The sequence below is a fragment of the Psammomys obesus genome, unplaced genomic scaffold (genome assembly GCF_907164565.1).
Source record: "Psammomys obesus unplaced genomic scaffold, mPsaObe1.curated_primary_1811, whole genome shotgun sequence".
In the NCBI taxonomy this organism is placed as follows: domain Eukaryota; kingdom Metazoa; phylum Chordata; class Mammalia; order Rodentia; family Muridae; genus Psammomys; species Psammomys obesus.
Window position 1 is genome coordinate 23,789,948 of NW_026596117.1, and position 26,602 is coordinate 23,816,549.

General features: G+C 48.6%; 2 protein-coding genes across 2 annotated transcripts; both read right to left on the minus strand.

Moving 5' to 3' along the window:
- Positions 1-9,716: 9,716 nt before the first annotated feature.
- On the minus strand, positions 9,717-15,183 carry Dok3 (docking protein 3). Its single transcript, XM_055629368.1, has 5 exons — positions 14,176-15,183; positions 13,008-13,313; positions 10,964-11,063; positions 10,701-10,873; positions 9,717-10,595 (listed from the first exon to the last, which is right to left on the minus strand). The coding sequence occupies exons 1-5, from the start codon at positions 14,239-14,241 to the stop codon at positions 9,912-9,914; spliced, it is 1,329 nt and encodes a 442-aa protein (XP_055485343.1). The 5' UTR covers positions 14,242-15,183; the 3' UTR covers positions 9,717-9,911.
- Positions 15,184-16,125: 942 nt separating this feature from the next.
- On the minus strand, positions 16,126-24,019 carry Ddx41 (DEAD-box helicase 41). The gene is made up of 17 exons (XM_055629369.1): positions 23,917-24,019; positions 23,731-23,841; positions 23,302-23,461; positions 23,146-23,220; positions 22,959-23,019; positions 22,715-22,851; positions 19,672-19,744; positions 19,406-19,559; positions 19,192-19,328; positions 18,254-18,416; positions 17,799-17,930; positions 17,490-17,561; positions 17,268-17,364; positions 16,986-17,135; positions 16,828-16,899; positions 16,629-16,739; positions 16,126-16,449 (listed from the first exon to the last, which is right to left on the minus strand). The coding sequence occupies exons 1-17, from the start codon at positions 23,941-23,943 to the stop codon at positions 16,313-16,315; spliced, it is 1,869 nt and encodes a 622-aa protein (XP_055485344.1). The 5' UTR covers positions 23,944-24,019; the 3' UTR covers positions 16,126-16,312.
- Positions 24,020-26,602: the final 2,583 nt, after the last annotated feature.

The window sequence follows — 26,602 nt, forward strand, 5'->3', positions numbered from 1 at the left end:
GCCTTTGGTTTCATCGATGCCTTCAGGATGTGCATGGAAACACAAGGAAGAGTGGCACACCTTCCTCCCTCTTAATGCACTTTGCCACAATTAAAAATTCGACAAAACACTGATCAGTTCAATAATCTCCTCATATTGAGGAAGCCGCTGGGCAACTCGGTAAGTTGAATATTTTATTATCAGGTCTTAGTGAGGTACTTTTTGTGATTCCTTAACATTATGGCCTAATCTAATACTTTCTGTGGGAGTAACTGTCTCCTTGTGACCATCTACCTCCCTGGCTCTTGCAGTGCTTTCCAATGATCCCAGAGATTTGTTTTCTCCAGAGCCACATTCTGATAGATTATCCAGCCCCAAATGTTCAGCCATTGACTCATGTACAGTATGAGCCAAACAAAACAGATTCAATAAATTATACATATATACATCCATATTTATCTTCATGTGTACAATAACAATGGCTAAAGTAGAGGTAATCAAATTGAGAGGGAGGAGAGAGGCCCTGAGTGGAGTTTGGAGAAGAAAGGAGAGAGAGCAGAGAGAGGAGAAAGAGAGACAGAGTGACACACAGTATCTTTGAGACACAACAGGGCAAATGAACATATGAACTCACAGCCAACATGACAACACTCACAAGACCCATGCACACTCAAGCCAGTCAAAATCTCAGTTGGAGACAGGAAGTTAGCATGAAGTCCTACCTCTAGCCGAGGGGCTATTGACCATAGACAGCTGTGGGAGAAGAGTCAGTTTTACTTAAGGGTGTGGCTCTAGCAGGCTGACCAAGCACCATGAATATTTGGGTTGTGGAAACTAGACTTTTGTTGCACTAAAAAACTGAAATAATAATGCATAGGTGTTTAGAAAAATAAATGATTTCTAAATGTTAGTCAGGGAATGCTTGAGCTTCTGAACACAGAAAATTGGTCCTATACATAAACTTGTTAAAGCGCTTATTGGTTTTCCAAAACTTTGAAATTTAATTTAGAAAATCTTTACTTTCGTAGTGTCTTCAATGCTGCTCCCAAATTCCAGGAGACAGGCAGCTGTTTCCGGGATGTCACTGTATACAGCATGATGTAAAGCTGTTTCCCCATTGATGTCTTTCAGGTTGGGATTTGCCCTGTGTTGAAGGAGTACCAAGATGATATCTTCCTTCATATTTTGTACAGCCTGTGAATATAGTAATGAGAGAAATATTGTTAATTCAAAGACTTCAACACAGGCGTTTCACAGCTTTCAACATGTTATATTTAAGCAAGATACTTTTGTTTTCACTGTAAGCATTTAAATCAAATCATTCCTGAAATTGATGTATCTGCGCTACCTTTATTAAAGGTGTCATCTTTTTTGTCATCAAGGGTGTTGATGTCACAGCCGTGGTACAGAAAGAAATGAGCAAGGGTTGGGTGCCCATGATAAGCAGCACAGTGAAGAGCGGTTCTGTGGAAGCAACAGATCCAGAAAAGACAGGTTTCTCCCTTCTTCCAGTTTCCTCATGAACACCATCCTTAGCTCCAAGCCCTCTTACCTTTGGCTTTTATCTTGGAGATGTATATCAAACTTCTTCTTTGAGAGGAGTTGTAACACGGCCTTGACCGTCCCATGGCACACCGTAACGTGAAGTTTATTTTTGCCTGCATAGGGCCGCTCAGTTTTCTTTACTCGTTATAGTTCCTGTAAGATAGGCTGTTTTGATCCCTGTTCTTGCAGTCACAAAACCCCCAGGGGGTTTTGTATCATTTTTTTTTTTAAAGCACAACAGAGTCCTACAGGTGGACAGCATCTCTGTGTCCGCCTCGGTCTGGGCTCGACTCTGTTTAGCTACATTAAATTAACATAAACCTCTAACAACGGACTAAATCAGTCTAAGACCTATCTCTGTGGGTCAAAGAAGTGAAGCAAGCGTCGCCAGCCAAACACAGATGGAACTGGCCGCGTAACAATCGTCGTCAAGCAACACTGGCACACGCAAGCATGCACATTCTTCCTCGCGTGTCAGCCACTGTGGCAAACGGTGGCATGCACAGTCCTGATGTTCTTGCTTGGCCTTGTTTTACACTCATCTTACTAAGTCTTTATTTCTTTTTCAGATTAGAAGGATACTCCCTACAGCAATCTTACTTGGCAGTGCTTTTGTTAGATGGTGTAACCGTCATCTTTCTAAAATTTTGTTTCTGGGGTTTTTACTGAAAGGTCATGTTATTTTATATGAGCTCGCTATTGTGGGAAGGGTTCTTCTCCCTCTAAATGCCCACCCCCCCCTTTTTTTCTTGTTGCTGAAAATAGAGTATTTTCTCAGGGAGGCAGACACAAGATGATCTTTGTGAGTTGGAGGCCAGCCCGGTCTACAAAGTGAATCCAGGACAGCCAAGGCTCCATAGAGAAACCTTGTCTTGAAAAACAAAAACAAAAAAAAACCAAACCAAAACAACAACAAAGAAAACAGATTATTTTACCATTCCACGTATTCTGATTATGGTTTCCCTTCTGCAAACTCCTCCTAGATCCTCCAGCTCACCCCTCCCACCCAAATCTACACCTTTCTCTTTCTCTCAGAAGAGACAAACAGGGTCTAATAATAACAATAATAATGATGGTGGTGACAATAATGATGATGCAGCAGCAATAACAGCAATGATCCAAGATAAAATAAAACAAACAAGCCAGATTAGTGTAAAACAAACACAGCAAAATATGCCGAAGAAAAGTATAAGGAACAAATACAGCCACAGAGATACATACATTTGCCCACAGACACATCCCCAAAAAACACACAATTGGAAAGCATGATTTGTAAGCAGAACATCTATAAGAGAGAAAGAGACCAGACAAAGCATTGTGAGCAGAAAACCTTCCAAAATGCTGTTTAGTGCATTTTGTGATGTCTGTCTACTGCTTGGGCATGGGACCTGCCCTTAAGGGGGGGGGGAGGGGACTGAGACCACTGACGTTGAAAGTTCTCTATGAACAAATTTGTGGATTTATTTTTTTGTGGTGGTGTGGGTTTTCTTCTTTTGATTTGTTGCTCTGAGATTGTTTTTCTTTGTGTTTTCTTGGGTGTGGCACACCACTTCCTGGTGACGTTTTTATGCAAACACCTTCTGTAGACTGAATCTGTAGACAGCTATTGCCTAAATTTGGTTCTATTGTGGAATGTCTTTTTCCATCTACTGTGATTGAAAATTGTTCTGGGTACGGTAGTCTGGGTGGGTATCTGTGGTCTCTGACACTTTGCAGAACATCCATCCAGGCCCTTCTGGCTTTCAGTGTTTAACTGAGAGTCAGGAGCTATTCTATCGGGTCTGCCTTTCTGTGCTCTCTGGTCTTTTTCCCTTGCAGATTTTAAGGTACTTTCTCTCTTCAGTAGACTTAGATTTGATTAACAGCTAGATGCTAACAGCTGACATCTGTCCCCTCGGCAGGGTGCCCTGCTCTCTGCCTTACTTCATCTGGAGAGTGCCTTTAGATGGATTCCCCTAGCCACACTTGGTACATGGCCTCTGACAGAGCTCCCTGCTAGCTCTCCATTCCCTGCGCTTATCTATATGTTCATCAAGCACTGGCATTCTGCTCTTTGTGATTGGAGCATGCTGTATAATGCAAATCAAGCATCCTTTAAGTGCCTAGTTTCAGCCAGTTATAACACCTATTCTTGGAGCCCCCTAACCCACTCCCCTAGGGGCATATATTCTTTGTTTTCTGGGAGTAAAGTTAAATTAGCCATCAGCTGTTCCAGGGGCGCGTGATCCCTCTAAGGTTCTTGCTGGCCATTTCAGGCATACTTTTTGTCTCCAGCCCCTCCTGACTTCCTGGGCTGATTGTGAGGCAACCCCCTGGCAGGAGGAGAACTACAATGTCTTGACATTTTTATTACAGGAAGAAATCATTCATTAAAGACATTTTAGAATTCAAGAAACTACAACTGCTAGCACCACATATATCTGTTCTGGCTTCCAGATCTGGAACTCTGGGATAAGTCCTGCTTAATTCCACATCCTGAGCCTTGACAGCTCCAACAGTGTTGGCAAAGGACAATGTGGTTGGTGTTCCTTCAGGCCTTCTGAACTATTGCTCACAATCAGAGTAGGAACATATAAACAAGCGAGCTGTGCTCAAAAGGTCTTTCTAATACTAAGGGTACAAAGCACTTATAACAGTACCTAGGTATACAAGAATATGCAGTGAATGAGTGGTGTTTGTTGTGACACTTCTTTGTTCACACACAATAAAAGCTCATCACAAACATCTCTTCAGTAACCAAGAGCTTCACTGGTGGTAATTTGTATCCCTTGGGTGCACAATTGCTTCTTGACACTTGATGGCAGTAGGAGCCAGGTGATAGCACAAGCCAACAATATTCAGCTGTAGTCCACTAACAGTTCAAGTGGATCAAAGACCTCAACATAAAACCAGACACACTAAATCTGTTAGAAGAAAAAGTGGGGAAGAGCCTTGAACTTATTGGCACAGGAGACAACTTCCTGAACAGAACACCAACAGCACAGGCTCTAAGATCAACAATCAACAAATGGGACCTCAAGAAATTGAAAACCTGTAAAGCAAAGGACACTGTCATCAGAACAAAATGACAGCCTAGAGACTAGGAAAGGATCTTCACCAACCCTATGTCTGACAGAAGGCTAATATCCAAGATATATTAAGAACTCAAGAAGTTAAAAAGCAACAAATCAAGCAATCCAATTAAAAAATGGGGTACAGAGCTAATCAGAGAATTCTCTTTTATTATTTATACAGTATTCTGCTGTATGTGTGCCTGCATACCAGAAGAAGGCACTAGTTCTCATTATAGATGGTTTGAGCCACCATGAGGTTGCTGGGAATTGAACTTAGGACCCTTGAAAGTACAGGCAGTGCTCTTAACCTCTGAGCCATCTTTCCAGCACTCAACAGAGAATTCTCAATAGAGGAATACCAAATGGCAGAGAAACACTTAAACAAATGTTCAACGTCCATAGTCATCAGGGAAATGCAAATCAAAACGACCCTGAGATTTCACCTTACACCCATCAGAATGGCTAAGATCAAAAACTCAAGTGACAACACATGCTGGAGAGGTTGCGGAGAAAGGGGAACCATCCTTCATTGCTGGTGGGAATGTAAAATTGTACAACCAGTTTGGAAATCAATCGGACACTTTCTCAGACAATTAGGAATAGTGCTTCCTCAAGATCCAGCTATACTACTCTTAGGCATATATCCAAAATGTGCTCAAGTACACAACAAGGACATTTGCTCAACCATGTTCGTAGCGGCTTTATTTGTAATAGCCAGAATCTGGAAACAACCCAGATGTCCCTCAATGGAGGAATGGATACAGAAATTGTGGTACATTTACACAATGGAATACTACTCGGCAATTAAAAACAAGGAAATCATGAAATCTGCAGGCAAATGGTGGGATCTAGAAAAGATCACCCTGAGTGAGGTATCCCAGAAGCAGAAAGACACACACGATATATCCTAACTGCTGCAGTTACTGTATTACCTCATGGGGAGGTATGTCTGTCTGCCTGGTAGCCAGGACTCTGTAGGACCTAACAAGGATAAATTTGGAAATAGGCCGTTCTTAATCTCTAAGTCTGGAGAAATTGTCTCAGCCATTTTTCCATGTGGTGAGGGAAGTGGAGTTTCACCCCACTCCTCCAGTCTACAAGGGAACTCACTGCACAGTGATCTGTCTGTAGTCTTTGTTTCATATAGTCTTTGTCTCATCTGAATGTCTGTTTTTGTTTTTGTTTTTGTTTTTGTTTTTGTTTTTAACCAGCCTGGGATTATGTAGCCTCTCATGCATGGAGAGAGAGACAGGGAATGCCCCTGGAATGTTTTCAGATTCCCGGAAATGTCTTGTTGTAATTGTCTCATTGTTATGGTTATTGAATGATTTTCATGTTTGTTTGTTTCATTTTGACTGTTGACTCCGTTTCTCTTTTCTCCGTCCCTCTTCCTACTCTTTGACTGACCCTTTCTTTCACAGATTTCTCCTGATGGCAAGGAACTAGAGAATATCAATGCTGCTTTCCTTCAAAACAGGAGGAAGGGACAAGAAGGACGCACTTAGGAGTTATTGCCAAGTTCTTATGGTGAGTTTCAGGGTAACTACCAAATGCCCCAAAAATATGTCAGGTAACTTGATTAGTTCAGGGACCTGCAGAATCCCCTACTGACTTTTTAGAAAGAGTAATTAAAAAAAAAATGGCCAAAGAATCTGGGAAAATGGACTATGGTTCACTCCATCCTAGTTATATCTGAAAATTAACTTTCCCTTGAAAGAAATATCTTTGTGTTTCATATTCTGGGAAAACGGCCAAACTTCATTTACTGGCCGGTTTACTCTTGACTTAGTTTTCACTCCTTTCAAGCCCTGAACCTTTTAGCTTCTGCCTGGATGAAGCTGGCAACAAGCCCAGAGCTGCCTGATGGGCAGCTTTCAAAAGGGACACCAATAGCTTTTTAGCTTCTCCAGTTAAAAAAAAAAAAATGCTGATGCTTTATGGATTCAATAGTTAACACGATGCTCCTGCCTTAAAATTACAACTAAACAAAGTACAAAAAAAATCTGTTTTACATATATAAATTTATTATGTTCTGGTTATATATCTTAGTTATAGATTATTGACTTATGAATTATTGGATATGGTTAAAATTTTTGTAACATCTAAAACAAAAAGTTAACTTATGTTTGTTTGTTGTTTTGTATACCAATACTTAAGCCACTGGTGCTGGCACTGTTTGGTATGATGATAAACTGGAAATGAGAGTAATTCAGCTGTTTGGGGGAGTTTCGCTGTGAAGCAGAACAGAGAAATAGGGGGGTGGCAGGGGGAATTTGAGAGCATCTATCATTTTTCTGTGTGGCTGGAAATGGTGATGGCAAGATGCTGATGTTCATGAATGAATGAACAAATGAATGAATGAATAAATGAAAGTCACAAAAGATACTAACCAGATACCTCAGATGGGAGCCCATTCTAGAGACAGACACTCCTTCAACTATAGGGACAGGAAGGAAAAGATGGATGAGGATTCTGGACCCTTTGTCAGTGCCACAGAGGGAGGCAGAACGTTCACTACTGATTCCTGACAGTTTTTAGGAGGTGAGAGCAGGTGGAAAGTGAAAGAATGTTTGAAGATGCCTTAGTTCCTGTTCTGTTGCTGTGGCAGGGTGCCCTGACCAAGACAGCTTATAACAGAAAGCATCTACTTTGAGACTTAATTACAGTTTACTTCATGTTTATCACGGTGGGAACCATGGCAGTATGGCAGGCAGGCATGGCACTGAAGCAGTAGCTGAGCGCTCACATCTCATCCACAAGCAGGAGACAGACTCTTCCTGATATGGGCTTTAGAAATCTTAATGCTCAACCCCAGTGACACACCTCCTTTAACAAGGCCACACCTCCCAATCCTTCCCAAACAGTTCCCCTAACTGGGGTTCAAGCATTCAAACACGTGAGCCTATGGAGGCCATTCTTACTCAAACCAGCATAGAAGGGCTCCTCTGGGACATAAGCTGTAGAGGCAGCATGGAGAGACTGCCTATGTGAGACAACAGCTAAGCCTTTGTAGGTGGATTTCTCTCCAGATGTGAATTCATCAGACTGAAGGCTTTACCAATCAGACAAGATAGAAAGGAAGGAGCAGCTCCAAGAGTGAGGGCATGGGGGAATAAGAGTGTAAGTAGAGACGTCTAGAAGATGCTAGGAAGCAAGACTAGTTTTCACTCTCTTGAAGATAAGGCTTTAGAGTGTCAAAGGTGTGGGCAAGTTGAGTGTGGATGTCACTAATCTCAGTCTTGAGAGGTTAAGGTGTGAGTTTGAGGCAAGCGTAAGCTTCATAGACTCTGTCTACAAAGTCTGGGCACCTGAAGCAGAAAGTCCAGGGATTGAGAAGGCAGATCTTTGGAAGCAGGAGCATCATCTTATGCAAAGCTGGAGAGTTCAGAAGCAGCAGAGAGCAGAAAATAGGAACCTTCAAGAAATTGGCTTATTTTGCTTTAGAATGCTGGTTGCTTGAGGACAGAGCTGAAGCTGTCTTGAACAAGGGATGTCCCCCCCCCCATGTCTAGAACAATGTTGGCAAATGGTAAAACTCTGCATGTACACGTGTGTATGGCACGTGTGCATGAGTGTGGGTTTTACATACATATGCCACTGTGTGTGGGTTATGCGCAAGCCAAAAGCTAACATCGGCTGTCTTTCTCCACTACCTTCTTCTGTTCAGTCTCACTGAAGCTGGAGTCATTGATTCTGGCTTGTCTACCTAGCCAGGTTGTCACAGGGATCTTGTCTCTGCCTCCCAGGAGCTGGAATTACAGGTAGCAAATCAGCTGGTAACTGGGTTTGCATTCTTTACCCACTGAGCTATCCTCTCATCCACGCTCTCAGCAAAAGGCTTTTTAAAAATTTTTTCTGTGTATTGATGTTTTAACTGCATGTATGTCTGTGCACTGCTTATATGCTTTGCCCATGGAAGCCAGAAGAGGGCACTGAGTTCCCTAGAACTAAAGTTACAGGTGGTTCTGAACTTAGACCCTCTAGTAGAGCAAACAGCCAGTGCTCTTAACTGCTGAGTGCCATCTCTCTAGGTCCCAACCACACCCCAAGTAAAAATCTTTTTGTTTGTTTGTTTTTTTCAAGACAGATTTCTCCACATAGCCTTGGCTGTCCTGGACTCGCTTTGTAGGCCAGGCTGGCCTCAAACTCAGAAATCTGCCTGCCTCTGCACCACTGCACCCCACCCGAGTCAAAATCTTAATGAAGGATTAGGTCTAATGTATAATTTAGTCTTTTTGTTGTTGGTGGCAACAGTGTGATTGGGGGGGGGGTTGTTTTTCTGTTTTGTTTGGAGGTACACTTTCATTTTGTAGCTTTGGCTGTCTTGAAACTCGCCATGAAGATCAGGCTGGCCTCACACAGGGATCCACCTGCCTCTGCCTCCTGAATAATGTGGTCTTTTCATTTTGCTCTGTGTGTGGAATGCTGAAGATTGAACCCAGGGTCTACCTCATGCTAGGTAAGTCCTGTACAACTGAGCTCTGACTCCAGTCCCACGTGACTTTATTTAAAAAATTTTGGGTTGTTTGTTTTTGTTTTTTTTTATAGTTGATGAATCAGCCAGAGATCCCCCAGACTGCTTGAGTTCCATCAGGCACACGTGTTTTGTGCGTCAACTATTTACACTCCTTCTACCTGCCCCTTTCCCCCACAAGTGCCTGACATCCCCGCAGCTTAGCTGTCCTACTTCCTCTATTCCTCCAGATCCAGCCTTCGCCGAGTCTGGGACCTTTTCCAAGGATGAGACCCAATTTCTCACAGGACAAAAAACACCAACTCTGGTCCCTGAGCAAGTACCCTGGGTCTGGAAACACCAGGTTCACTGCCTGCCTGCTTGGCCCATGCTTACCCCTCTGCCTCAGTTCTGGGGCACTTCTGTCAATAGGCTACACGTCTCCCCCTGCTTGGCTGTCATTCCTGCTGCACAGAGCCCCAGAGCCCAACCAACCTATGGTCCCTCTGCTCAAGTAGACTTTAGCCCAGGAGTGGCTGAAGTCAGGCTCAGAGTGCTTGCTCACTGTCTGGGGACCAGCACAAAGGCCTGGTGTTTGCTGCAATGAGCAGAACGGTAGTGTGTGCCAGTACCCAGGAGAAAGTCAGGTAGTGTGGACTGTGGGCCATAGGCAGAGCCAAGGGGAAGTTGCTAGGCAAGCTTTATTATTGGTCAATCTGTACGGTGTCTGCTGGAAGTAGGGAGGGCAGATGTGACTCCTCCCCAGGCTGCCTGGCTTGCCCCTGCAGGTCAGGCTGGACAGGGGATCTGTTCAAAGTTGCTCCCTCCTGTTTCTGAGATTCTGAGAGATCGCCTCTGTCCCACAGCTACTGCACAGGCCTTCAGGGCCGGTCAGAAGGAGCAGGGGCCTTCTTCCGTTCCCGGCTCAGCAGGGTCACCAGCTTGGCCTTGATGCCCATCTGTGCACCAGAGCGGCCAGTGGCCCCAGCGTCATCGAGCTCTAGCAGCCTTCGGTACTGGGCTTCCAAGTTGCTGTCAGGGGCTGAGCCAGGCCAACTCAGGTCTTCACTGTTGTGGTAGACGGGGCTGCCCAGGGGGCTACGGCCACCAGGAGGGCCCTCTGGAGACTCAGGACCCCCATTGGCCAGCCCAGGACTGGCCTCCAGCATGCACAGGTTCTCATAGAAGTGCTCCATGGTGGCCGTGGGCTTGCTGGTCTGCTTGCACACAGACGCATAGAGACCAGACACTGTTTCTTCTTTTGTGGGGCTGAGCAGCAGTGGCAGGCTTTGAGGCCCAGGGTCAGTTACAGGCAGCTTTCTGGAAGTGGCCAGTTCAGATCCTGGGGCCATCTCCCGAAGCTCTCCGGGGGGCTCGAGGGAGGGCAGAGAGAGGGCCCGAGGCAGGGGGCAGGGCGGGGACATGGCCAGCTCCGGAAGGCGCTCCCGCTGGCGGGCAATGGCAGCAGCCACAGCTCCACATATGTCTGGGGCACGTGGACTGCTGAAGGCAAAAAGGCCCTCGCCTGAGTCACAACGGCGGCCAGCCTCAAAAGAGAACACACCCTGCACAAAAGTGACAGAGTTGCAGATCAGTGGCTGAGGACCCAGGACACTGACCACTTAGCCATCGTTCCCTACAGAGACCTGTCAAGCTGCCCAACACCTCACCTTGTCAGAGCCGAACTTGCGCAGGAACCGGTAGGGCCAGCTATAGAAGGCCTGGGGGCTGGAGATCTCCCGAAGCTGGATGTCATCCTGGCCCAACACCAGGAGGTAGGGTCCTCTCAGCTGGCAGCGGGTGGTTGCCTCTGTCCTCTGAACCACCACTGGAAACTCACCCCCTGTTTGCAGGAAGCAAGGACGTGGCATTGTTTCCCATAGACCAATGCGCAGGTGGGCACAAGGCTGCCCTGGGGTCTCCCCTGACTTACCTTCCTGCCAGGAGGAGTAGATAGAGTTTTCCTCCATGGGAACAAAGCCCCTTTTTGGAATCTCAGCCTGTCCTAATCCTGAAGAACATTCTCCAGTGCCCTGAAGAATAGATTTAAGTCATCAGTTAGAGCCTACCCTATTCCCACCCCTACCCCTCCTATGGGGTCAGCAGGCAACAGCCTCAACACACCAGTGCCACTCTGCCTCACACTATAGGTTTCTAGGCAATCCTGAGTCATTTCCCATCTGTAATGGAGAGGCGATACCCACTAGGCTCCCCCGAAAGTGCTGGTCTGGGAGTAAGGCTGCTTCTAGAGCTCTAGGCATTAGGCAACCAAGGCGATGTTTCTATAGTCCATGTGTGGCCAGGGACTAGGCTGGCTTGCATATGGCTCTGACAGTATGCAGCAGGAAAGTGGCAAGGGCAGCAGCAAGTAAATGTCCAGCCTCTTCTACTGTCAGCTGCACGTCAACCTTGACCTTCCCTGTCCCACAGCAGTCCTGAGGTGCTCTCAGGTCTCACTGTCCACAATAACTGCTTTTACCCATGAGCACGACCAGAGCCAAACCCCACCTCATCTTCATCCTGTGCATTTTTAACTTAAAAAAAAAAAAAAAAAAAAAAGAAGAGTGATAAGCCGGGTAGTGGTGGCACACTCCTTTAATCCCAGTGCTTGGGAGGCAGAGGCAGGCAGACCTCTATGAGTTCTAGGCCAGCCTGCTCTACAGAGTAAGTTCCAGGACAGCCAGGGCTACACGGAGAAACCCCATCTCAAAAAACAAACAAAGTGATGCAATTAACATTCCTATTTTCAGGTACCCAGCTGAGTGGTTTTCAGTATATTCACAAGGTCATCCTCTCAAGTGAAAGTCATGTATCCATCAGCTGGCGCTACCCACTTCCCTCCCACAGCCCCGCAACCAAGCACCTGCTTTCTGTCTATACGAATGTGTTTGTTCTGGATATGTTATTTAAATTTTTGAAATATGTTACCCTCTGTGTTTGGCTTCTTCCATGTCATATTTCAAGGCTCCTTGTTTTTTGTTGTCTTGTTTTAGAGACAGGGTGTCAAGCAGCCCAGGCTGCCCCACAACTGGCCATGTAGCTAAGGACAAAGTGCTGATCCTTCTGCCTTCACCCTCCATGTTGGGGCTACAGACTTGTGCCATCCTGCCCAACCTAAGGTTTTGTTTTATCTCTTCATCAGCGGATGGTCATGTGTTGTTCCGTCCCTTGGCAACTGTGACTAGTGCTGCCATGAGCACTGGTGTCCACATTTTGCCTGAACATTTCTTTTCATTCTCTTGGTTACACATGAAGTGAGAGAATTGCAGCCATATGATAACTTCATGACTGATTTTTAAACATGCATATTACATGTGTACTACAGTGCCCATGGTGGCCAGAAAAAAGGTATCTGAACCCCCAGGACTTAGAGCTGTGAGGTGCCATATGGGTGCTGGGAATTGAACCCAGGTCCTCTCCAAGAGGGGCCATCTCTCCAGCTCCACCAAGAATAACTTGCTGAGGAAGCCAGGCATGTTTGTTCTTCTATAGTTTGAACCCTGAGGCTTTCTAACCATTGGCCTCTGGCTTTATAAAACCTCCCACCCACACACGGCCCATAGTGGTTTCAGCAGGCTTTCACTGAACTTCCCAAACACATTCGCTCTTACAGGCCCTGGCTCTTGGTTGGCCCACTCTCTGCTCCTTAAACATGGCATGTGTTCCTACCCCAAGGCCTTGCCCATGCTACCACTGTGTTACAGTACTTGTCCAAGTGGCTTCGACACCCTTCTCACACCTTTGCCTGGCAGGCTCCTTCCTGTCATTCAGGGCTCAGGCCCACTGTCTCCTCCCTACCTACTGTTTCAATTTCTCTATAGCATGCTTAGAGTACAGACTCCTCCTATGGGTTTCTGAGCTGCTGCCCAGACATGTAGGGCTTTGGCAGTGCTTACCAAGTGACAGAATCTGACTAAGCAAGGACATGCATAAGTAGGGGGAGGTAGTCCCAGCAGGCCAGGTCACTGCACACTCACCGGGAAGGCCAGATGGCAGATGGGACCCATCCATGACTGGCGGTGTTGTGCAGCTAGAAGGTGGCTTCGCTCAGTGGTGGTAATCAGGAAGGCACCGGTGTCCCTGGGGCAGCTCTCACCATCCGCCGGAAGAACCGACACACAGTCAGCCAAGCGAATGACCCGACGTTCCCCTCGCCTGCTAGGCCCTGTGGGTCTGTCACCTGCTGGCCCCAGGCCACCATCACGAACGTCCCAGCTTTCCAGCCGAGCTACGCCGGATGGGCCTCCTGCATACAGCAGAGCCCACACTTTCCGCCAGCATTTCTGTAAGAAAGGAGACCCTTGGGAGGACAGTTCCTCCTGCCGCTTGGCTCTGTGCAAGCTACTTAGCAACTGGCTGCCTGGCTTCTGCCTTTCTAGGACTTTAGGCTACAAAATAAGGAGGCCTTGCTGGGGTAGGGGTAGGCAGGAAGAAATCTGTATTTGGGGTTGGTCAGCCCTGAATTCAAATCACACTTTTTCTGAATGACGTCCATAGTCAATAGTATGCTCATCTCTAGAGGCCATGAGACTATGAGACTGAGGCTTCTACTAGACTGTCTGTAAAGCTTCTAGTGGTTAGAGCAGGCCAACTGACACTGTAGCTATGGTGTTTATCACTAACCCCCAATCAAAAACAGCACTTGGGCCATGGGCTGGGTGGGGTGGGGAGGAGACCTCAACTTCATGGTGGTACGGGGAGGAAAACATGCAAATGACATCTGACAAAGGAAACAGACGGTTTATCTGCCCAAGGAGAAGCTGTAACTTAACTGTTTACAGCCTGATGATCAAGGAGGAAAAATAAGCCCCCGCCTCCACTCCTCCCCAGTATCTGGACACACAGCCTTCGTCTGCAGGGTGCTACTCCATTCTTGGAGGACTTGGCCTTCTCCAGGAGCCTTGAAGCCATCATACACATAGGTTTTGACTATTAAGACCCTTTCTGGTCTTGGCATCTCTACCACCTCAAGGCAGTCTTACAAAGGATGCTTCAGCCCTGACCTTCTCCGGCCAAGAACCTCTACTCCCAAATTCCTGGCTTTCACCTCCCCAGACTCCCTTCCCAGTACTCTCAGTCTACATAGACTGTCTAGGCCTAGCAGGTTTCCTCCTCTGCCCATGGCTGGCAGCCTGGGGTTCCCACCTTGCCAAACTTCACATGCTGCTGGTAGAGGATGCCATCCTTGACAGGGGTTTCCACAGACTCCATGGCCACGGCTGTTCTGAAGTCCCGAGGAAACTGGTGACAGGCTGGACAGGAACTCCTCTTACTTCCCCTTCTGGCCACTTCCCCCTCCCTCTGTCCAGAGACAGCTTCGGGGGCTGGGGGAGGGGAGCTTGGTCTTCACTTAGGAGACAGTAGTCAGAATAAACCTCTTGGGGTTCTTGCTGTTCCAAAGGGAGCACACTGCCATTGGGATCTTGAGGCTATGGGAGGGGGGCAGGAAAGGGGGTACTGCCTCTTGCACATGGACCTGCATCAGCTGGGTGTGACTGTGTGACCACACTGACCACACGGTGGATGCCCTGAGTCATGAGCTCTGAACCCTCCCCCATTCCCAGGCAGCTATGTACCCCAAGGACAGGAACTGCATAGCCCTGGTCCCATCCTTGGCCCCTTCTCTTTCCAGATTGCTAAACTCCTGGCAGCCACTCTGAGGCCTATGTGTCTCTTGCAGTCCTGGGATCAATCCAGGGTGTAGGGTATGCTAAGACACCCGCTCTAGCACTGAGGTATACACCCAGGCCAATCAGAAATATCCCTAACACTCAGGCTCTCCTTTCTGTCCTCACCCCACCTGGGCCCACCCTGGCTGAGTCCACCAACCCCGTCGTTCCCATTGAGTCTAGTCTGGGCAACTCCACCCCGGGGGTTCTTGCCTTTACTTCCTGAGTTGTGTTTCTTCAGATCAGTGCCCTTCTGGGCAGCCCTTACCACTGCACTGCCACAGGCTGCTGCTTCTTCCTGGAGGCCTTCCCTAAGCAGTCTTCAAGGCTAGAGAGTGAGGCCCCCCACAGCACACACACATCAGGCAGCAGTCCACAGACCTCTACAGCTAGGTTTACTGCTTGTCTTGGTGGAGTGTGGGTGGCAGGCCCCAGGGTGCTCCCCAGGGACGTCACATGCTCCTTAAAGCTTTGCTTCCTGCCCAGTGTCTTCTCCCACCACCACCGCGCCCTACTCGCCTTGCTGGAGCCCAGTATTGGGCCTGTGCATGAATACAAATTATGCAAGTATCTTGTCAGCTGTGTAATACAACCTTGGGAAAGAATTTTGTAACCAGCTGAGGAATCTTGTTTGGGGGCTCATACAGTAGACATAGAAATAGATCTGGCACCTGGCCCCATGCCCACTACAGTCCAGGCAGGTCTGAGCCCAGCCAGCTTGACTCTCTCCTTTGCATTCTCATCGACATTGCAGTGGTTAGGAAATCAAGGCTCAGATAAATTAAGTAACTTGCCGGGGGCCACACGCTAAGTAACAAACATAGCTTGAGCAACTGCTGTCTTTGCTGACTAAGCACATGCCTTACACACAGAGTTCCCACAGCAGGGGAGCTGAGATGCCTGGCTACTGCCATGACATTTCTTTGCCCTTCTTGCTACAAGGTGAAGTCGTGGTTGCTGGGCCAGCCAGTCTTGCAACAGGCATCAGCAGATACGCATCGCATCTTACCCGTGGGCTCCCCAGTTACGGCAGCATCTACCTGGTTTGTCTGTCTTTTTAGCCCAAAAAAGAGTAGGGTAGAACAGAGCTGAAGGGTATCTGCAGCTTCTACCCCTTCCTCAGCAGGTGGAGCAGGGAGAGGCCTCAGAAGTCACCACAGGAAGTGAAGCTGGTGGCAGTGTCAGACAGGCAGGGAGAACAGGGATACACCATTTCCCCGTGACCCTCAACGATGGGTCCTCTGAGTTACTGGGCATTCCTGACCAGATACCAGGAACTCTGAGATGGGGAGACCAGGCAGCCAGTCTGTTCTACAGCAAATCTGGGAGATGCTGGTATCTTGCCTCACAGTGGTGCTGAGGCAGAGGCCGAGGCCTGTCCAGGACCCAGGGGGCAGGTGGTTGAGAAAGAGCAAAAGAGCTGGTCTAAGAGACACAGGACTACTGTGCTTTAATGGCAACTGAGGAAGGAAAACAAAAATAGTAATTCTGGGACACTGGAGTTGCCCAGGCCAGCTGGGCCAAGGAGGCTGGCTTCTTGTCTTGAGGGCTGGTGTGCATGTGGCTGAAGTCCTGGGACTGGCCTCTTGGGAAGAAGAGGAAAGACCGACGGCTCAGAAGTCCATGGAGCTGTGGGCCAGGTAGTCCTTACGGCCAATGTTGCTGACCTGCTTGGTCTGCATAGCTTCCAGTTTGGGGCAGTCAGTGATGCGATGGCCAAGGCCTCCACAGAAGGCACAGCCACGTTCTCCTGGGAGTGGAGAGAAGGTTCAGCAAGGTCATTGGAACAAGTGTCAGGGCCTGAATCATGATCCAAGGCTGGCCCTACCAACCAGGACTGGTTTCCTGGTATTTTAGTCTGCCTGCCTTACCAGCTCCGGGCATCCAGCTGTGCACGGGAGACTGGCCCCTCCACCGCACAACACTCACCTCCAATGTCCAGCATGGACTCATCCCCACAGTGCAGGACCTGCAGGACAGGTGGGACCTTCTGCTTGGCCTCCAGTAACAAGGCTTTGAGGTCCATGAGCACTGACTCATCTGAGGGAGAGAGAATGTGGCACCATGAGGCTCCATCCTAGTGCCAGAACCTGGCTGGATAAACTACAGGCAGAGGACCCAGACTCACCGCAGGCCTTATTGATGAAGGTGGTGGCAATGCCGGTGTTTCCTGAACGCCCAGTGCGGCCAATTCGGTGCACTGCAAGGAAAGGAACAGCCTCCAGCCCACTACCTGGTGGCCTAGCCCTCCTCTGGTTCAGTCTACTAAGAGCCCACCCTCCCTACCATAGTTCTCGATCTCTTCAGGCATGTCGTAATTGATGACATGCTGGATGGCAGGAAAGTCCAGGCCTTTGGAGGCCACATCTGTGGCCACTAAGACATCCTTCTTGCCTTCCCGAAATGCCTCTATGGCCTTGGTCCGCTCTTCCTGGTCTGGGGAGGATTAGGTAGGTATCAGAACTCTAGTAGGAATACTGGGAATAGTGCAGGCTAGCCGGGCAGGGAAAGGGAAGGCAGGGAGCTGTCATGGCAGCAGCTCTATGCTCAGGCGTTGACCATGCTGACCTTTGCCCCCATGGATGGCTACAGCCTCTACCCCTTTGAGGAGAAGGTATTCATGAATGGCGTCCACATCTGCTTTCTTCTCTGCAAAGATGAGCACCTGTCTCAAAAAGGCCCACTCTAGTCAGAAGGTGGTGTACTTATGCCTCCCCTCCCCGGCATATATCCCTGCCATCCTCTCTCATCATGGGGCCTCTGGGACCAGCCTGGTCCAGCTGTACTCACAGGTGGGGGTGTCTTCTGCAAGCACTCAAGCAGGTACACCATCTTGGCTTCCTCCTTCACGTATTCCACCTCCTGCCACCACAGGGGCCAGGTCAGGTGATCCCAAGGTTAGGCTCCCCTGTCATCACCCTGACACTGCAGCTGGGCTCCCAACCTGGGCTAGGTGACTAGAGGCCTCTTTCACTGGGCTAGACAGCCTAAGAATGGCCTTGGCTAAAGGCCACAGGTGGACTCCAGTCAGCTTCAAGGAAGCATGGCCAGCTTCAGCCTGTTCTGGCAAGACTTTGCCCATGGAGAGTGCCTGCCTACCTGAATGACATCCAGGCTGGCTGCTCCAGCACGACCCACATTGATGGTGACAGGCTTTACCAGGGCACTCTTGGCGAAGTTTTGAATCTTCTTCGGCATGGTGGCACTGAAGAGCAGAGTCTGCCGCTGGCCCTGAGAAAGAGTGGGGCCTACGGCTAGGACAATGATTCTCAGTTTGCGGGTCTTAACTGAGGGGTCACACATCACAATTCGTAACAGTAACAGATTCACAGTAATGAAGTAGCAACAGAAATAATTTTATGGCTAGAGGTAGCCACAACATGAGGAACTGTATTAGAGGGGTGCAGCATTAGGAAGGCTGAGAATGCAGGCCTAATGGAGGGCAGAGAGGGGATGAGGTCTGAGGATACTTAACAGCTGAGACACAGACCCTGAAAAGTGGAGGGCACGTATACATTATGTACAGGGTCCTGAGAGAGGCAGGGGCCGGGCACCTTGAAGTAGGAGAAGATGGTACGGATGTCACCCTCAAAGCCCATGTCGATCATGCGGTCAGCCTCATCCAGGGCCAGGTAGCGACAGATGTCTAGGCTGACCATTTTCTTCTGCAGCAAATCCATGAGGCGTCCAGGTGTGGCCACCATCATGTGCACACCACTGAGAATGAGGAGAAACCCTGAGGTGTAGGGACCTGGCTACCCTTTGGCCTCCCACGAAGCTGTCTCTCGCGCTGTGTCTCAGCGCTTCCCCCATGCTAGCCTACGTACAGCACAGGCCACTCACACCACAGCAGCTGTACCTGTCCAGCCTGCACTTATCCTGACGTGTCTTCCCCAGGAGGGCTGTCCTGAGCCTCTAGAGGTTTTATTCCTGGTTCCTGTGTCCCTTCATTGGCATTGCTGGGCTCGCTTTCCTGATAAGCTAACTACCTGTTCTGACTACCACATATTCACCAAGCCTGGTAATACCTCAGACACAGGGATAGGTTCTGGTATGACTTATGATCTCACGGCCTGGTCCACTGTACTAGTGACGCCTGCTGGGGATCACATTACCTGGAAAGGAGAGAGATGCTACTGTGGGTCTGGCCCCAGAGCAGTACCTCAGCCTCCTTGCTTAGCCACAGTGAACGGCTCAATTTTCTGGACACCCCAGGTTTAATCTCTGAGCTTGCTGCCTGAACTGCCCCTTTTGCAAAATTCAAATGGCACCGTCCCTGCAAAGCCTTCTTGGACTTATGTCCCAGAGAATGGTACATTCCACCTGTTACATTTCCACAATATCCAGCTGCATCCTTCCATCTCATCTCACATTTTTCCTCATGGCCTGGACTCAGAGGAAGACTCTGTGAGGACTGTCTAGTAGTTACACTAAGGGGGTCTTCTGCTTCTCTGGGAACCTCGGGGTCACCAGCGGCACGGTGTGCACTTACTGTCGGATGGTCTCCATCTGCTCTTTCACTGACATGCCCCCAATGCAGAGAGCACAGCGCAGCAGGGGTGAGCTGTCCTCTTGCAGCAGACGGCAGTAATACTCCAGGATGCCGTGGGTTTGCCGAGCAAGCTCTCGCTGAAGGGAGAGACAAGACTAGTACCAGAAAGCAGCCCGTCCTTCTCCAGCCTGCCTGGCTAGCCCACCTAGCTTACCGAGGGGCAGATGATGAGTCCATAAGGCCCTTCACGCCTGGAGAAGGGCAAGCGTTTCTCCTGCTCCAGGCAGAACATGATGACAGGCAAAGTGAATACCAGCGTCTTGCCTGACCCCGTGAAGGCAATGCCGATCATGTCCCGACCCGACAGACTGTTGAGAGGGGACAGCTTCAGGACTGGGCCTGGCAGAAGACAGCTGGACAAGTGGGCGTTACTTCTCTGTTGTAGCCCCCAAGGGCCCCAAGACCACAGCCCATACTCACATGGTAGGGATGCCCTGGATCTGAATGGGTGTTGGGTGGAGGATGCCCTTTTTTTTCAGGCCTCGAAGGATGGCTGTAGAAAACAATGGATGTTTTATTAGCACCCTGAATCCTGTAGAATTAGCTTTTCCCTACAAGTTGCAAGTCTTGAAACAGGAGCTGGGGGTCATGAAACAGTGGGTCCAATGCTAACTAGTTAACTGGGCCTAACAGTATTCTCACTAAATGTTGTTTAAAAGGAAAATCCAACCATTCTATTTGACCAATAAAAACTCAGGAGGCAGATACTGGGGTGAAAACCTGCCAGCTCAAAAAGGCAGAGAAAATAACCAACTAACCTTCCTTCTCAGCTCAGGTCCAGATGGAAAAAACCTAAACAGCTTACTAGCTCAGCTGACAGCCCAGGAGCAAAAGGCCAAACAAACCCAAGGCCAAAGGCTTGCTAGTTCAAAGCCCAAAAAGCCAGGGAGCTGAGAAACTTTAGCTAAAAGTCCTTTCTTCTTCTCCATGCTGTCTTAAATATTCCTCACCTCAAAGTCCCTCTCACTCTTTAAACCTGTCAGCTGGTTTCCTGCTCCGCCTCCTTTCTGTGTACAGAAAGCTCTTAGATTAAAGGTGTGTGCTAGGGCTGTATGAACCACACCATAATCACCAGTTTACCATAAACAGAAAATTCTTGGATTAGAGGTGTGTGAGAGGGCTCAACTACACCAAAGAAACAGGGTTATACAGTTCACAATTTGGGGGTTCACACTGGGATCAAATATTCTGCAAGAACTAAAGCTCTGTTGATGCAGAATAAAGTGAATGTGTATAGCTAAGGCATCTGAAGATAAACCTAAAGAAACCCATTTTTTCAGCAGGGCAGCAGCAGCTCATGCCCTCAATCCCAGCACTCTGGAAGCAGAGGCAGGTGGTTCTCTGTGAGTTTGAGGCCAGCCTGGTCTACAGAGTGAGGTCCTGGACAGCCAAAGGTACACACACAGAAACCTTATCTTAAAAAAACAACAACAAAAAAAGTCTTTCTTCCATGGGGCTCACAGAGACTGAACCACCAACCAAGGAGTATGCATGGGCATGGGTTGGACCTAGGCCCCTACATATATGTAGCACATGTGCAGCATGGACTTCATGTGGGTACTGGTATAATGTTCTTTTGGAATGTAACAATTTACCCTTGTTCATTCAAATGCTGATTTCTCTACCCCACGATCTAGTTTCAATCCAGACATTGTAGCATCACCTCTCAAGTTTGTGTAAACATGGCCACATTTGTACTGTCAATAAAACAACCAGCCACAATGCTGAGCAATGGAAAGAATAGGGTGGGACATCCTGGTCTGGAGGGGAGGAGAAGGAAGAGAGTGGGAGTAGAGGAGAGCAGGGATCAGCAGGAGAGGACTCCGAACCACGAGGAGAGATGAACTGGGCCTAAGATATGAGTAAACACAAGTATAATGGGTAAAATCTGAATGGTAGGAAACTATGCGAGCCTGGAGATTTAGGATGGCGTAACTATTGCCCAGCATTGTGCTCTAGGTTAATTAAATACATCCTAGTCTCTGTGTGACTTGGGTATACAGGTGGTTTAGGAATAACCGCTGATTAACTAAAAGATAAATCAATAATAAATATTAATAACCCACAACGTATGCGTCTCCTAACAATTGGAGCAGAAGCAGTCTCTGACTGTTGCCTGCCTTCGGATCCCTTTCCCTTAGCTAGGCTGCTTTGTCTGGCCTCAGGGGAAAAGATGCACCTAGTCCTGCTGTGACCTGATGTGGCAGGGCTGGTTAGTAACCACGGGGAGCCTCCTCAGGGTATGAGGCGGGGTGGAGGAGGAGGGCTGTGATTAGGCTGTACAGGGAATAATTAATTAACGAAAAAAAAAAAGAGGGGTTGGGGATTTAGGTCAGTGGTAGAGTACCCTACCCTGGGTTCAGTCCTCAGCTCTAGAGAAAAAAAAAAAAAAAAAAAAAAAAAAAAATAACAAAAAGACCAAAAGCCAGGCATGGTGGTACATGCCTATAATCCCAGCACTTGGGGAGGCAGAGGCAGGTGACTCTCTGTGAGTTTGAGGCCAGCCTGGTCTTTAGGCTTAGTTCCAGGACAGCCAGGAATACACAGAGAAACCCTCAAAAAACTGAAAGAAGGAAAAAAAAAAAAGGAAGAAGAAAACATTTCTCTAACAAGGAGTAGTGGTACATACCTGTACCACTAAACCTAGAAGGCACAAGTAACTGGATCTCTGAGTCTGAGGAAAGCCTGCTCATCTCAAGTTCTAGGACAACTAGGACTTCATAATGACAACGGATTTCACACCTATCCATCTCCTCAACATGCCTACAATGCTAACACTAGCATTCAGTATAGATGAAGCAGGTGGACTGTTTTAAATTTGAGGTCAGCTTGTTTCTCAAAAGAACTTCTCCTCCAAACACTAACTGCCACCAATAATCACAAAGGGAAATCTTATCTCAAACTTCCATTCCCATTGCTGAGCTCAGTGGGGCTGGGATGCCGTAGGCATGTTATTGTGGACTGTATAAAGATTCAAATACTGATTTCTGTGCCACACGTTTATGATTGCAACCCTTGTCCTGAGACTCTCCTGTCTAAGCTTTGCTCCCCAATTGTCCCCTGATATGTCAATGGAGCAGCTCAACATCCAAGGGGAGAGAATAGGGTTGGACTTTCTGCCTGCCAGAGGAGGAGAAGAGAGGGAAAGGAAGTGGGGATTCAGAGGTCCAGGAGACAACATGAGAAAAAAGCAACTAGAGCAGAGAAAGTCATAAAATGCAAGTATCTCGGGAAATTTGGCAAAGAGGGTGCCAGACTAGCTTAGAGGGTTAATATAGACTTATATTGCCCGGTTGTTGTGCTGGAAAGCATGTCAAATAAATAACATACTTCAGTCTCAATTACCTGGGTGCGAGCCAGGATAAAAGATAAACTGCAATCCACACTGATAAAAATCCATACCAGTACACAATCTCACAAAGGCATGATTATAAAAGCAGGTGTCTCCCCTCTCCTCACAAACCTGCAGGAAACTTCATTTCCTTGAAGCTCTTGATGGGTGGTGGGATACCATCTCCCTCCACCAGGATGTGGTACTTCTTCCGAACTCGCTCATGTCGCTCCTCAGACATGCTCAGGACATAACGTGGTGGTGTCCAACTAAAGGTTGGCAGCGGGCAGGAGAGGTCAACACAGGATGTCAGTACAGCTGGGCCTCCGTGTATCACTGCCAGTCTCAGCCACATATACTGACTGGAAAAACATACCTAGTTTTGATGGGATCGTCATATGTGATGCCTTTGGCCATCTCCTTCACTGACATCAAAGCTGAGGAGACAGACATATCTCAATGGGCTCCTGTTTCCCAAAGGCCTTCCCCATGGGGCACAACCTGCTTGAAGTTGGGAGGAGATGGACTGAGCCGCCTCCTCTCTGCACCAATTATAATCGTACCTCGGCCTTCGGCCACACTCTCCAGAATCTTTTCTTCTTCTTTCAGTTGCTTTTCCTTGGCGGACTCCTTGCGTGCTGAGAAGAGATGCCAAAGACATCAGAGAGACAGAAGCACTGCGCCCCAGGCTCAGCCTCTCTCCTTCTAGCTCAGCCTACCTTCAGCTTTCTCTTTGAGGTGCTGGTGCTGATCCAGGAGGCTGACATTGGACTGGGGGCCCAACGGGATGTCATCCTCATCTCCTCGGGGCTCACTGCCACTGTCTTGCTGCTCTTCCTCTGCAGCTCCCTTGCGTCTTCGCTGCAGCAGCTTCTGGAGCTGAGGTTCCACCAGCATCCCTCAGAGTCAAGCCCAAAACCCAACAGGTGGGGGGCACGGCACTCGGGAGGGTGGGAGCCAGGATCCTGGCTTTTTCCGGAAAGGGGGTTGTGTGCACTGAGGCGCACATCTTTCCGGAACTCAGATTGGTTCACCGTCCCTTGTCTGCCTCAGAACCACGTCCCAAGCTACTAACTACCGCTCCCCAGGTCTACCCCTCCCGCTGACGGCCTGGGACGGACCGTTGCCCCTGGAATACGGGCCCTCACCAGTAGCTGCCGGCGCTGCCGCAAAGGCACATAGGGCACGTAGTCCTCGTCATCCTCATTCTCGTCCTCGGAGCGGCTCCCTCCCGCGGCCGCCTGGTCCACGCGACACCGCTGCGGAGACCCGAGTCAGCCCGCGGCCCCTCCCCCTTCCCGCTGCCCATCGTGCGTACCCAGCTTCGTTCCCACCTTCCGCTCGACTTCCATCTCCTCCATCGCTCGCCGAACACATGCGCACTCCCCAGGCAAAAACAACCACGCCTCCCCGGAGCTCCAATCCGAAAGGGGAAAAAATTGTCGCCTTTTCCTAGCAGTGGCGTGAACGACGGATCGCGATCCGGGACAAACTTCCTCCGGTGCGTTTGCGGGCGGGTGCTGGAGCCAATCGGAAGCCTCTGGCGAAGCCTTATGGGTAGCAGGAGGACTTGAAGCATGCGCAGACGTCGTCCCCGCCCCGAGCAGGGAGCGCTTCCTCGCTTGCTTCCGGTGAGATCGCTGCGCCTCCTGGTGGCCACAATCCGCAGCCCTGCCAGCGGAGTTGTGAGGGCTAGCGCTCCCGCTCCTTTTACCTCGTCTGCGGGAGGTAACCTCTGCTCAGAATAATGGTCAAGGTGGGGTTTTTGTTTTTTTCCAAGACAAGGTTTCTCCTGGCTGTCCGGGAACTCAGAGCTCCGCCTGCCTCTGCCTCTCCAAGTGCTGGGATTAAAAACTTGTGCCACCACATCCGGCTTGGTGATGGTGTTCTCAGCCGCGGCCCTATGTGTGTTAATGATACACACGTCAGAGTGGCCACCTAGGAAGCTAGGGATGGCTCGAAGGAGACGCTGGCTTTGGGTTTCAGCCTAAGTGGAGGAATCGCCATCAGGAGAGCAGGAAATGGGCTACCAGTATAGAGCAAGAACACAAATTCCTCAGGGCACAGAGATCTCTGGGGCTGGTGAGGTAGAGGGGAAAAGGCTGGCCTAAAACTTGTGATCCTTTTGCTTCAGGTATTGTGTGTCCCACAATACCTAGCATGGAATCATTTCAAAGGCAATGCAAATTGATTTTCACAGCAAATGGTTTCTCTTGTAGAATGTGAAGGATAAGCAGTAACTAAAAGAAAAACAAAAAAGCCAGGTGCCGTGGCACACACCTTTAACCTCAGCACTCAACAGGCAGATCTCTTACATTACAGGCCAGTTGGGACTACATTGGAAGAACTTAAGGAAAACAAATAGACACCCAGAATTCATAAAGGAAGAGTAATTGTGGAAGGAGGGAAATGTGACCAAAGTTAGGAGCCGTGAGGGACCAGGGCCCAATTGGTGACTGTGTATGCTAGAAGTGAGTGCCAAAGACACTCACTTCTAGTGAGTCTTTGTGTATTTGACCAGACCTTTACTTACGGTGCAACTGGAATTTTAGATGGCTGTTCTGGCTCCTGCTTCGTTTCTTTAGAAGGAAACGGGTACCCAGTCCTAAGGTGGGGCTGGGGAGGAGGGAGGTGTTGGTTCTGTTCCATCTGTGTAGGCTCCTTGCCTTCAGGACACACCTCTAGACACTGCCCACAGAAGTGTGATTAGGAATGGCACTTAGGGGGGCTGGAGAGGTAGCTAAGAGTATTTGTTCTTGTGGAGGACCCAGTTCAATTCCCAGCACCGACATGGTGTCTCACAACATTTGTAACTTCAATTCCACAGAATCCAGTGATTCTTCTGACCTTGGACACCAAGCTCCTGGTATGAGCAAAACACTCATACACATACAATAAATCTTTAAAAAAAAAAAAAAAAAAGACATGTTTAGGCCGGGCCTAGTGTGGTGGCTACTCTTTAGTTACAGTGATCCAGAGGCAGAGACAGCTATCGTCAAACTCACAGAGATCTGCCTTTGCCTATATAGCAAGTTCAGGGCTAAACATCTCAAAAAATAATTGCACTTAATAGAAAATAACTGGGAAGCTTGGACATAGACTTTGTGAGGCATTTTTAGGGAAGATGAAAAACTTTCCTTGACTATAGATGTTCATTATCTGTTTTCTTCTCCGGTCTGAGGATGTATATCCCATTCCCACTGGGCAATCAGATCTAACTCAGAAAAATTCAGTTTGCCCTTAACTGCTTCCAGTTATGTTGGGGATGGTGTGGGCGGTTCTCAGTTGGCCAGGGCTACAGGTACATGGTATGTAAAGGCCTCAGGGCCTTTCTTAGACCCGGTCTCACACATGTGTAAAAAGACCATATCCAACCTGTACCACATGACCATCTGGCAATGGGGAAAACAAAGTGTAAGTCTTACTTGCTGACAAGATCTGGAATCAACTAACAGACACACCTCTGGGTGGATCTGTAAGGGTATTTCCAAGAAGGAGTAACTGAGAATGGGTAGCACTTTCCTCAGTGGTAGTCAAAACATAAGGAAATCAAAGGGAAAAGTTGCTGCTTTTTGTCTGCCTGTTTCCAAACACCTCTCACTGGTGGTGAATATGTCTATTCTGTTGCTGCTGCTGCCACAGCTGACATTAGAGCCTAGCTTCTTCAGCCTTCCAGTGAGGACTAAAGATCAGAGACTCTGGAGATGGCTCAGCAGTTAAGAGCACAGTGCTCTTCCAGAGGACCCAGGTTCAGTTCCCAGCACCCACATGGCAGACCACAACCATCTGTAACTGCAGTCCCAATGGATTCAATGCCCCTCTGGCCTCCACAGGCAGTGAAGCATGTGGTGCACACGCACACATACAAAAATTAAACACCAGTGGCTCTCCAGATAGCCTCTAGGCCTTCAGCACTAGACTGGAACTGCCTCATGGATCACCCTCTGCAATGTGCAGAGGCAGCCACTGCTGAGCTACTCAGGCAGTGTTCCAGGTTCATGTACCTCAGTCCTCCCAGCA

Excerpts from the sequence above, each read along its gene's own strand:
- Dok3 (XM_055629368.1), bottom strand. The coding sequence starts at position 14,241 with ATGGAGTCTGTGGAAACCCCTGTCAAGGATGGCATCCTCTACCAGCAG. Across the intron at positions 10,874-10,963 it reads CTACTCCTCCTGGCAGGAAG|GGGGTGAGTTTCCAGTGGTG; the intron begins GTAAGTCAGGGG and ends TCCTGCAAACAG. Across the intron at positions 10,596-10,700 it reads GCAAGTTCGGCTCTGACAAG|GGTGTGTTCTCTTTTGAGGC; the intron begins GTGAGGTGTTGG and ends ACTTTTGTGCAG.
- Ddx41 (XM_055629369.1), bottom strand. The coding sequence starts at position 23,943 with ATGGAGGAGATGGAAGTCGAGCGGAAG. Across the intron at positions 23,842-23,916 it reads AGATGGAAGTCGAGCGGAAG|CGGTGTCGCGTGGACCAGGC; the intron begins GTGGGAACGAAG and ends GGGTCTCCGCAG. Across the intron at positions 17,136-17,267 it reads AGCCATCCATGGGGGCAAAG|ACCAGGAAGAGCGGACCAAG; the intron begins GTCAGCATGGTC and ends AATCCTCCCCAG.